The sequence below is a fragment of the Aythya marila genome, assembly GCF_965140915.1.
Source record: "Aythya marila genome assembly, chromosome: Z".
Lineage (NCBI taxonomy): Eukaryota > Metazoa > Chordata > Aves > Anseriformes > Anatidae > Aythya > Aythya marila.
The window spans coordinates 88,845,539-88,857,954 of record NC_139080.1 but is presented as its reverse complement, the minus strand read 5'-3'; the positions used below and the strand labels follow the sequence as shown (position 1 = coordinate 88,857,954).

Genomic DNA, 12,416 nt, shown 5'->3' with positions numbered 1-12,416 from the left:
TTCTCAAGGAGCTCCTGGATAAGCTACGTTTTCACTTTTAACTCTTGAAATTGTCTGTAGAACAGATGACTTGGCATGTGACTAATATGCCCGGACTTCTATTCAAGAAGTGTCCTACAGAAATTGCCAGAGCAGGAATTCCCACGGTAAGGAAAATAACAGGAGGTATAGTGGGAAGCGTAAGAAAAGAACTAGGGGACACTTGATTAATAAGACTTAATGAAGGACTGTTAAAACAGCTTTTTAAAGCAAGGTCATACTTTATAATGTGGCGTGTATTTTTGTGTTCTTTGAACACAAAAGGGGTGTTGGACCACGTGACCTCTGGAGGTCCTTTCAACCTCAACCAGCCTGTGATTCCTTTGCAGCCACTATGCAACAAAATAGCAAGTACAATTCACAGCAGATAAACATGAAGCAACGCAGAGACAAAAGGGGAAATCAGGCCTTGGTAGTGCACATAATCCTACGAAAACATCACTTCAATGCTCATCAGCGTTGAACAGCAACTTCCCTGTTTAAGCTTTTGGAGAAGGCCTAGGAAAGGCAACAAAAACCATCCACAATCTAATCAAAACTCAAAGTTAGCCTTGCTATCTCATAAACTGAAGGTTCACTTGCATCTCGGACGCTACACAAACTTTTATTTTCGCTCACCTTGAAAAGGTCACAGTAGAATAAAAACCGTTTCAGCCAAGAGAAACAGGGATCGACAGATCTTTGGAACAGTTTCTGTAGAAAAGGACTAAGAAAACACCTTTTTCATGTGAAAAAGCAATGAGGGAAAAGACAATGTCTCATCATAGAAGTTGAACAGAGATCGATCACCCACGTTCTCTTTCCATACAGAAGGTGGGGGCATCAAAAGCTAGCAGGAAGCAACTTTCACTCCTCCTGCCCACAAGCACACACAAAGTAAAGCAAGCAGTTCTTCACATAGTGCTAGCTCCAGAGTTTACACACAATACCTGGTTAAGGCTCGTGACTCCTGTGACCCATGGATGCTAAGTGTTTACCTGGGTCCAAAGGATATGGCCAATTTTTACAAGAAATCCATTTAGCATTTTTATACTCCAAGGCGTTTGCTTGTCTTACAGTGCAAGTCACGAGTATCACTCTATACTTGTTCTATTCTGCTAAGATCACAGATCTTTGGTCTGACTTTCTGCGGCCCTTGTTACATTGTCACAGCAACACACAGGCAGGAAAACATTGCTACATACAGTAACAAAAGACTGAGTCATAAGAAGAACCTAGGATAAAAAATGAAACCGCACACTATCTTAGTTCAGCACTACATTCTATATGCATGCTTTCAGCCTGAAATCATCAATAAGAGACGATAACCTCTAAGACTGAAAACAAGACAAATTCTACTTAGTTCTCTGAATGCAAGGCTGATGCAGCAAGTCATCAGCTGGAAGGAACCCAAGCAGAGGATTCAAGATGTTCCATTCCAACATTGAAACTTACCTTTCCAAAGCCGCTTGTCAAGCAGAGCATAGTTTCCCATTTGTTGAACAGGCAGGCCTAGCCAAATTTCAACCCTAAACTTCCAGGGAATCTCTACTGCTCCCAGCGTACATATTACTTCCGTACTCACCTGCAGGTCTTACCTGTGAAAACAAAGTTCCAACTTTCTTCCCTTCTACAATATCTGTGATGACATGACCCGAGATTTTCGGGTGGACTCCATTTGCAATCACTACAGAGGTGCCTCCTCGCAGGGCCCACAAAGCTGCTGTCACCTACAGTGAAGGAGAGAGCCAGTTCCCAAAAATGCACTTGTTAGTTGAATCCCCATCCTCAACAAGAATTCTTATGTTGGAAGAAGCCCTTAAGACCATCAAGTCCAAGCATCAACCTAATGCTACCACTAAATCATATCCCTAAGTGCTATGTCCACACGTCTCTTGAATACTTCTAAGGATGGGGACTCTACCACTTCCCCGGGCAGCCTGTTCTAATGCCTAACCACCCCTTCCATGAAGAAATGCTTATTTAGTACCCAGATATCTAGTGCTGCTCAATAGAGTTGTTCCTCCCTAGGGGTAGGGCTTGGCATTTCCCTCTCCTGAACTTCAAAAGGTTCCTGCCTGCCCCTATCTGCAGCCTGTCAAGGTTCCTCTGAATGCACCGCCCCCACCCCGCACAAGGGCCATTTCCACAGAAGCCACCAACCACCCGCCGCCTCGCCCCCTCCCTATCCAGCCCACCGTGGCGCGCCACCGACCACCAACCTCGTTGCGCCACCCCTCCTCGGCGTCCCGGCCTGCCCCGACAGCTTCTGCCCATGGCGCCGGCAAGCCCTGCATGCTGCTTCTGCCCTGGCTTCCTCCAAGCCAATCACACAGTGCTTCCGCCCTGATTGAAGACAGGCCCTGACATCACTTCCGCCCCAGGTTCCCAGCCAAGCACAGCGTGTCCCCACAGACACAGCAGAGCAAACACACAAACTAACATTGACATCCTACCCGTAAACATGCCGTAACAGTGACTCACCTGAGAAAGAACTGCATGCAATAAAGGCACCTAGTACTACATTAGTTTATTCTAACAGATCCTACTAGCTGTCACCTCAAAAAGACGTGCGTACCGCTCTCTACTTGGAAACGCATCAGTCCGTCCGTAGACTCTGACCCACCTAAAGAGCCCTGCAACTGACTGAAGGAAAAACAAAGCACTTACCCCAAAGAGCAGCCCAGGCAGAAGGAGCTCTCTGATGGCATACCTGGGGCTCATATACCGTTTGGCCGCGCCCAGCACCCAAGCCCAATCACCTGGGAAAGGGAAGGGGCAAAGCACAAGAAAGTAGAAAGAGAGCAGAAGGAGAAGCAGCAGCTGGCGTGTTTTTGTTTGTTTGTTTGTTTTTAATCTGATTTAGCTCAACAGCAAGCAGAGTGCAGACAAGAGAATCGGGCTGTTTCTAGAAGCAACGTTCCGCATGCTTAGGCTGCAGCTTTTAATCTTGAAAGGACAATATGACCAAGCAAGTAACTGGATTTTTTTCAACTGAAATTAGCTCAAACCTTTCTTTACATAGAAAGAAAAATCCAGGAGCATTAAAAAAAAAAAGAAAAAAGAAAAAAAAAAAAAGCACAACATGCCAAAGAAAAACAATTCAATGTAATAATATCACTTTATCACTTGCAGGAAAAATCACATACTTGAGTAGGCTATCTGAGAGCCAAAAGGCCATGCTGACGGGTCAAAACACGCTACAGGACACTGGGTCCTGGCCCTCCGCTGCACTGACTTGAAACCCATCCCTAACACAGCATGAAAACTTGAAACCCAACCCAAACACAGACACAGCATTTCAGCCTCAACACAGTTTTGGGAACTGCTGGAAAGCAGGCTTCATCCTCAATGAGGTGTGCTCAGGCTACACAGCATGGGGCTTCAGGCACCTCTTCCCCTACGGAAGAAGACCGCCATCAGGAACCGCCACGCAAGACAACCTTTTTCCTCTACAACACCTTTCTCAGGAACAACGCAGCATTCCAGAGACCTGCTTTGCTCCTGTTCTAAGGGCTATCACCTTGCCTGTGGCACCTGATAAACAGAGGAGAAAGCAACCACAGCAGCAAAACCCACAGCAGCCTTTGGACAGTTACTCTCATCCCCTCCTTAACCTCAGCCTCTTACCTGCCCCACGTGGCAGATGCTTCCACCTGTTCTCTTAAGCCACTTAAAGCACCTCTAAAAGGCAAACTGGAATTTTACTCTATTGGATGTAGGAAAATAACTGCAGTGACAACCGCACCCCAAAAACAACTGCTACCTCTGTTCATCACTCACCAGAGTCACTCCAGAGGCAGCTCAGGTCATGACGTCCTGGACTGCACACTGAGTTTCAGCCTGAACAAAGGAAAACACAGCCAGAAGATAAACTTTCAGCTGCCAGCGTTAGCACTCATCCCTCATCAACACAAGCGACTCCATCTTTAATTGTATCCTTTCAAAACAGCAGTCCACTTGCCTCTGTACCTGGAAATTAAGTCCAAGCTCAGAAGGAGTAGACAGCATCACCCATGCCACCTGGGAACACAAAAGGACAAAATGACCACTGTGCTTGCAAACAACCACCTGCCACACTGCTCCTCTATCCCAAACAGCCTCACCTCAGACCCTGAGGGAAACACCTGAGTGTCTTCCGTTCGCTTTGGATAAGGGATGACCAGGCTGAAAACACTCTCACCTTCCCTCACTGCTCCGTGACATGGGGATTTCCCTTCCCTGTCCAAGACTGCACGAAGCACCTGCAGAGACAAGAGAGAAGCACACCCTGAGGCACCTCACAGCCAGAGTGTACCTGCTGCAATACTCTCTCTTCCCAGCTCCGTTACTCCAGCTGCTCACCAGCTTTAACTGAGATTCTTGGCTCACAGCGCCAAAGCAAACTCTGCCCAGGCCACACAACACACACTACACAAGCTACGTTATTTAAGACACACGAGCTGGAACGTTCCTGCCCAAGAATCAGTCGCATCACACAGGAAGGATGCCGCATGCTCCTAGAAACCAAACCTACCAGTCCTGAACAGCTTCCCTGCCAGACAGCTCCCCACCTCCTCCTGCCAACCACGCTCAGCACACGCACTATTTGCCTCTCAAAAACAACAACAACAAACAAACAAACAAACAAACAAACAAAAACCCACAAAAAGTAAGAACATACACACACAAAAGTGACTGAGCTCCACAGATGCCAAAAAGCCACGCACACACAGCAGCCCGGCAGGGGTAATCACAGACCCTTTACAGATGAAAAAAGGTAACTCTGATACGACCCTGCTCAGTCTCTTAGTAATACTGTGCCTACGTGGACAAGCCTCTTGGAGCATGTAATCAAGCTGTTTTTAGTTCTCTGGAGAGTTACACAAGTGATTAAAATATAACTCAAAACCAGAAGTGTATCCCACCATCCCTAAAACCAGTGATCCAGCAACCTCTGCTAAATATCCCTCTATTAAGTGAATTCCAAGCACTTAAAATCTAGAAATCCATAGACTCCAAGCTGCCTAAAGAAGCACCTGTAGAAACAAGAGAAAAAGCACACCCTGAGGCACCTCACAGCCACAGCATACCTGCTGCAACACCTCTCTCTTCCCAGCTCCTTTACCTCAGCTGCTCATTAGCTCTATCTGAAATGTGTGCCCAGGCAGCGCTGCACAAAATTGTGCCATCAGACTTAAAAAAAAAAAAAAAAGGCCCACAGCACAACAGCTGCTGCTCCTTCTGCTCTCCTTCTACTTTCTTGTGCTTTGCCCCTTCCCTTTCCCAGGTGATTGGGCTTGGGTGCTGGGCGCGGCCAAACGGTATATGAGCCCCAGGTATGCCATCAGAGAGCTCCTTCTGCCTGGGCTGCTCTTTGGGGTAAGTGCTTTGTTTTTCCTTCAGTCAGTTGCAGGGCTCTTTAGGTGGGTCAGAGTCTACGGACGGACTGATGCGTTTCCAAGTAGAGAGCGGTACGCACGTCTTTTTGAGGTGACAGCTAGTAGGATCTGTTAGAATAAACTAATGTAGTACTAGGTGCCTTTATTGCATGCAGTTCTTTCTCAGGTGAGTCACTGTTACGGCATGTTTACGGGTAGGATGTCAATGTTAGTTTGTGTGTTTGCTCTGCTGTGTCTGTGGGGACACGCTGTGCTTGGCTGGGAACCTGGGGCGGAAGTGATGTCAGGGCCTGTCTTCAATCAGGGCGGAAGCACTGTGTGATTGGCTTGGAGGAAGCCAGGGCAGAAGCAGCATGCAGGGCTTGCCGGCGCCATGGGCAGAAGCTGTCGGGGCAGGCCGGGACGCCGAGGAGGGGTGGCGCAACGAGGTTGGTGGTCGGTGGCGCGCCACGGTGGGCTGGATAGGGAGGGGGCGAGGCGGCGGGTGGTTGGTGGCTTCTGTGGAAATGGCCCTTGTGCGGGGTGGGGGCGGTGCATTCAGAGGAACCTTGACAGGCTGCAGATAGGGGCAGGCAGGAACCTTTTGAAGTTCAGGAGAGGGAAATGCCAAGCCCTACCCCTAGGGAGGAACAACTCTATTGAGCAGCACTAGATATCTGGGTACTAAATAAGCATTTCTTCATGGAAGGGGTGGTTAGGCATTAGAACAGGCTGCCCGGGGAAGTGGTAGAGTCCCCATCCTTAGAAGTATTCAAGAGACGTGTGGACATAGCACTTAGGGATATGATTTAGTGGTAGCATTAGGTTGATGCTTGGACTTGATGGTCTTAAGGGCTTCTTCCAACATAAGAATTCTTGTTGAGGATGGGGATTCAACTAACAAGTGCATTTTTGGGAACTGGCTCTCTCCTTCACTGTAGGTGACAGCAGCTTTGTGGGCCCTGCGAGGAGGCACCTCTGTAGTGATTGCAAATGGAGTCCACCCGAAAATCTCGGGTCATGTCATCACAGATATTGTAGAAGGGAAGAAAGTTGGAACTTTGTTTTCACAGGTAAGACCTGCAGGTGAGTACGGAAGTAATATGTACGCTGGGAGCAGTAGAGATTCCCTGGAAGTTTAGGGTTGAAATTTGGCTAGGCCTGCCTGTTCAACAAATGGGAAACTATGCTCTGCTTGACAAGCGGCTTTGGAAAGGTAAGTTTCAATGTTGGAATGGAACATCTTGAATCCTCTGCTTGGGTTCCTTCCAGCTGATGACTTGCTGCATCAGCCTTGCATTCAGAGAACTAAGTAGAATTTGTCTTGTTTTCAGTCTTAGAGGTTATCGTCTCTTATTGATGATTTCAGGCTGAAAGCATGCATATAGAATGTAGTGCTGAACTAAGATAGTGTGCGGTTTCATTTTTTATCCTAGGTTCTTCTTATGACTCAGTCTTTTGTTACTGTATGTAGCAATGTTTTCCTGCCTGTGTGTTGCTGTGACAATGTAACAAGGGCCGCAGAAAGTCAGACCAAAGATCTGTGATCTTAGCAGAATAGAACAAGTATAGAGTGATACTCGTGACTTGCACTGTAGTAGGTGCCTTTATTGCATGCAGTTCTTTCTCAGGTGAGTCATTGTTATGGCATGTTCATGGATAGGACAATAATGTTAGTTTGTGTGTTTGCTTAGTGGTTCTGGGTCCCTCAGGATTTTTGCAGGATTACGGGGCTTACTGTGAGTCTTTGCCTGTATGTCAAATACTATCAAAGTTACAACCTTGGTGGCAAAGTGAGGGAGCAGGGTTTAGGAGAAAGGTATTGTCGAAGCTCCCTGTGTAAGCATGTATCTGAAACCAGCAGCAGTAGGCATGTAAGGTGTAATCTTGTTCAGGGTTAGGGACAGTTTGTTATATTTCTGCAGCTTTTGCCTGTGGTTTTGCTGGCTGTTGAGTCTTTAGACCTTGCATCCTTCTAGATTTTAAGAGCTTGGAATTCACTTAGAAGAGGGATGCTTAGGAGGGGTTGCTGGCTAACTTGTTTTTGGGAAATCATGGGGTACGGTTCCTTTTTTTGGCGTTACATTTCAATCTTTAGGTATATCAAGCCATTTGTGTCACTGTCCAGAGGATTCACAAAGAGCTTCAGCACGCATTGCAAGGGGCTCGACTGCATAAGCGCAGTAGTACGAAGAGACTGAGCAGGGTCACCTTTTTCATCTGTAAAGGATAAGTCTGTAATTACCCCTGCTGGGACTGCTGTGCATTCATGGCTTTTTGGCATTTGTGGACTCAAGGGTGTGTTTTTTTTTTCTGGCTCTGGTCTCTGTGTTTGAGTCCTCTGCAAGAAGCTGTACTGTTTGCGTGTCCATCGTGGGCATGACCTTCTCTCTTTGTTTCTTGTAGCCCAGGGCATGGGCACGGAAACTTGAACGAAGCACGAGGGTGAGTGGACAGCAGTGTGGGCCCTGAGTTGGTCAGTGGACTGTGTTAGTCTGCTTTGCCTGTTGGGCAAACTACCTTGCGACAGCAGAGTACGTCTCCTGCCACGTTTCTGAGGCGCGCCAGACGTCAGCAGTTCTAGTTCCTGAAATGCTGGAGATGCATCTCTTTGGGGTGTTAGGTGGGCGAAGCGGTGATACTGGGCTGGGGAACACGGGTCTGGGGCTTCTTGGCTCTTGCGGTAGGGGATGAAAGAAGAGGAGTGGGTATAGACCGTTTTATGGATTGTCACGTTTGTCTGTTCTTTCTCCTTGATCTAAGCCCCGTGGGCTTGGCTTGGCACAGTGAATGGAAGCGCTGGGTGTGGGTTGGGAAGGTGAGTGGAGAAAAGTTGGAAAACAGGCATTGTTTTTGGTTTGGTAGTCTATTGGTCCACCTCTGGGTGACTCCTCTTTTCCAGGGATGAAGAAGGTACTGGGAACATCCTAGCTGGTCTCTGTGGTCCACACTGAGGATGGATTCTGAGCCCTGAGAATTAAGTTCAGGGGCAAATCTTGTGTGTTGGCAGGGGGAGGCAGGGAGTTGTCTAGGGGGTGTCTATCTGATTTCAGTAGCAGAGCAGGTCAGTTGACTACTGTTTTGTTTCTGAGGAGGGTGCTTCCCTGGAAGAAGTTTGGCTGGCGTGCTGGTGCCTGATGGCACTTTATTTCTGCAGGTGAAGAGGAGCCTTAGGCTTGAAGCAGTGTCCTGGCTAGCCTTTGTGTTCCTTGATGAGGATGGAACCTGCCTCCCAGCATTCCCAAGCTAAGCTGGGGGGGCAAGTGCTATGTTTGAGTTGGGGTTGTGAATGGACCCATAGGGCAAGGGTCTGTGCTTGTAAGTCATTGCAGCGGATGGGGCCTTTCAGGATTGATCAGGTCAGGCAGAGATGATGTGTGGGGAGTTCTGTCACGTACAGCGTGAACACGTGCCAGGCAGGGCAGTCCCAGCTTGTTGTCTGTGCTGTGCTGTTGCTCTTGGTGCTCGGCAGGCCCTGGGGAAGCCATCCTGAGGGTATTGAACACTTGACCTCATCGGAATAACGCTGATGTTCAACTGGGAGCTGAGCACCTCTTGTCTTGCAGTAGGAGCTTAAAGGGATCACTTCTTCCGTGCGTGTAACTTTTATTTTGTATCGAATGTTTCCTGATATGATCATTATGTGTTACGCGCTCCTCAGGTTTTGATATCCTCATCGCCTTCTTCCACTGGACAGATTAGATGGGCAACTTGGTAGCCACACTAAAGGTCCTAAATGCTTGTTTCGTCATCAATTCTGTGATTCTGTGATCACAGGGCTGATCCAAGCACTTCTTGTCTTGCAGTCACAGCTTAAAGAGCAGATGCGTTTTGGGTCTTGTGCATATTTGGTTTCAGATTGTGTCTGTTTCCATCGTCACTGTTGTGGAAGTCATCTGGGCTTCACCAGGAGCTCAGGCTGGGGAATTCATTTCTGAAGCGTTATTCTTAAGGGGTTTGCACTGCCCATCCTTCCGGTCTCTTGTCTTAAAGGCAAGCATTCTATGCGTCCATCATCCCAGTTCTGGCGGTCACTTTCAGTCGCAGGTCATGGCATTTGAGTCTGTCCCTGGGGTGGCCACAGATCATCTGTTCTGACTCGCTGTCACTGTAGGGCTTCCCTCTGGGAGTTGTCATTCTGCCTGGTGTCATTCTGTTACGCTCCTAGATTTTTCTTTCTATGTAAAGAAAGGTTTGAGCTAATTCCAGCTGAAAAGAGTTTTTTGTTTGTTTGTTTTTATCTGAATAGAGTAAAACGATCTATTGATGCTTCCTTAGCTGGGCGTAGTGCCCAAGAATGGGGAGAGAATGAATGGCCTCCTGAAAGAATCATACAGCATTATGGACCAGCTACCTGGAACCTGAATGAGGTAGTATGGGGGCCCGAGAACCTATTTGTAATTTGAATTGAATAATTATGTTGCAAGCTGTCCTTGGAATTGTAACTATATATAGTTACAATATATATAATCGTAAACCATAAAATAGCTGAACTGGGAGCTGCAGGGTTGATGTGGGAATGTTGAGGTGAAACTCTGTGGTTTGTAGCACGCAGGAGGTCAAACAAATGTATTGAATGATCTTTGCTGGTCTAAAAGCACACCAATCCCAGCCATGTAAATCCCAGCTGAAGGTATAATAACATGGTAGAGTAGCATGGCTCTGCTCTGAGATGAGACATAATTTGTGGAAGCAGAGCAGAAAAGATGCTTGTGAGTAGATGAATTACTGATCGTTTTGACTCTAGGAATGGATGACTTCAAGGAGGGAGCTCCTTCAGATATCAAGACATTGCTCTCCGAAGTAAGACAAAGGTTTTGTCTGAGAAAAAGGGAACAAAAAGTTAACCATTCATGTGTTTGGGTTTCTGTGTGGTTTGTTTTTTTTTTTTTTTTTTTTTATGCACATTTAAAATGAAGTGACTGTTTTTGTGCTGGTTACATGCGGTGTCTTTTATATCCATCTAAATTACGTTTACTCTGGGAAAATGTTAGGCAATAATGGAATAATGAAAGTTAAACTTGATTTTGTTGTTACACCAGACTGAAGCATGATTTGAATCAAGTAATTGGAATTACAGTAGGCTAAAATTGCTGAAAAACGAGTTTGGAAAGTTGAAATGCATTTATTTGCTATTAAACCTTACTGAAAACATTTGGTTGTTTTCAGTTAAGAACTACTGGATTCATAAATGTAATACACAAATGAGAACATTTATGAAGTTTAATATTTAAACCATACCATTTTCAAAATACAGAATTGTTAATTTTATTGAACAAGTTTTCCAGTTTTCAAGCAGTGACCTTGCAAACAGTTCAGGTAATCGGTGACCCTTAAAAGCACAAGCCAGTGTTTTCAAAACAAAACAAATCTCCTACTTAAATATCTCTTTTCTAGTGATCTTCTAAGAGGTTAATTACTAACCACCGTTTGCTGCTTATGTTACCATCCTCATCCTCCATCCTTCACTCCTTATCTCTTCTTCTCTTAAACTTCACGTTGCCACTGTTGTTTTCAACCTTTCCTCTTGGATGGATGGAGCAACATGAAACAACTTTTCTAGCCAGAATAGAATAATTTCTGAATTTTATTTATGTGTTAGCATTCTTCATTCTGGTTGTGTCAGTGGTCCGCTGACTTAACTGACCAGCAGCCTGCATTCCCTGCCACCAGCCCCTAACCACCCCCCCAGAACAGAAGAACTGAGCAACCATTCTGGAAGGTTCTGGTGGTGAATGTTGTCATGAATATATGAATGTTCTTTACCCTCTTCCAGTCTTAATCCTATTTGTACTTTTTTCTTTTTTTTTTAATAACCTCATTGGAAGAAGTAGCTCTATACATTTGTACGGGGTCACAGCGGCTGCTGCTCAGCAGGCATTGATCTATGGAGGATGGCACTGTTAGCCCACCGTGTTGCTGGAGGGCAGCCACTAAGCGATGACCTATGAACCAGGTCATCACCTACCAACCAGGTGATTGTGATGACCCATGGTGGCAGAGACCAAACTGTCCTTCAAGAAGGCCCCAGGCTCACTGCATCGTCCGGTGCTGAGGGGTCTTCATCTCCTCCCTCCCAGCTGGGCATGGTTGTCTTCTGCTGAGGTACCCCGGTACCACAGGGCACTGACCATAGCATCTGCCTGGGAGGGGAAGTACCCGTACTCTGAGATGGAGAACGGGAGCGTGCTCCTCCCCGATCTTCTTTCTGAGGACTTCACCTGGGACAGCCAGATCCCCAGGCTTATCGTGGGAGTGCTGTTCTTAGCGGATTTTTCAGGTGGGTTGGGCACGGTAGAGCCTCCCCGGAAACGAGCCATTGGGACACACCAGGCCCTCGGGGGCCCTGGCCCGTAGATGGCACAGCTATCTTGTCGCTCTTGAGGACTCCTGCTGTGATGGCTAAAGAGAGCACGGATTGGCTTCTCTTGCGATGCAGCGACTGACAGGCGCTTAGGCTTGGCAGCATGGGACTGGCTGCCAGGCCCTGTGGCCCACGTAGACATGTCCTGATTTCTGCCTGTTCTTCCTGCAGGTTTCACTTCTTTGTCAGAGAAGTGTGTCCAGCAGAGCGGCACAGACAGAGGTGCTGACGAGCTGGCACAAACACTCAATGACTACATGAGCGACGTTTTGGAGGGTAAGAGCCATGCTGCCAGGCTGTTGTATATGGGGCCCTGAGGTTGCTTGCGGAGGGCAGAGGCAGCCTTGCTGCACCAGCTGCTCCTGCCTCCTTGGAAGGGCTGTGGAGCTCACTGTGGCCTGGGGGGACAGTGGGAGCCGTGGGGCTCCCGTGGCAAGAGAGGAGCGCAGCAGGTCTCTTCTGCTGCCCACTGGGATGAGGGAGGCCCCAGTGGACTGCAGGCTGGCAGACGTGCCTCCAGGCAACAGGAAGGGCTGGAAGGACTTTGCAGGGAATTACAGGCCCGTCAGCCTGATGTCAGTATCAGGGCAGGTTACGGAGCAGGTGATCCTGAGTGCTGTGACATGGCACATGCCTCCAATGGAGGGATCAGAAGCAGCTGGCGCGGGATTTTG

At 47.5% G+C, this 12,416-nt stretch overlaps 1 protein-coding gene and 1 pseudogene across 2 annotated transcripts in view; one reads left to right on the top strand and one right to left on the bottom strand.

Annotated features, from left to right (window-relative positions):
• LOC309890284 (delta-1-pyrroline-5-carboxylate synthase-like) overlaps positions 1–11,884 on the bottom strand; it is a 27,469-nt pseudogene extending 15,585 nt beyond the window's left edge. The window contains exons 1-4 of the transcript in view: positions 11,510–11,884; positions 4,125–4,262; positions 3,991–4,041; positions 1,604–1,748 (exon numbers count right to left, since the gene is read on the bottom strand). The product of the transcript in view is annotated as a delta-1-pyrroline-5-carboxylate synthase-like (transcript). The remainder of the gene's footprint in view (positions 1–1,603; positions 1,749–3,990; positions 4,042–4,124; positions 4,263–11,509) is intronic.
• The window catches only part of LOC309890283 (adenylate cyclase type 10-like), a 14,815-nt gene continuing 14,228 nt past the window's right edge, over positions 11,830–12,416 (top strand). The window contains exon 1 of the mRNA XM_082783954.1: positions 11,830–12,018. Within this exon, the coding sequence (XP_082640080.1) occupies positions 12,000–12,018 (19 nt within the window). The 5' untranslated portion in view covers positions 11,830–11,999. The remainder of the gene's footprint in view (positions 12,019–12,416) is intronic.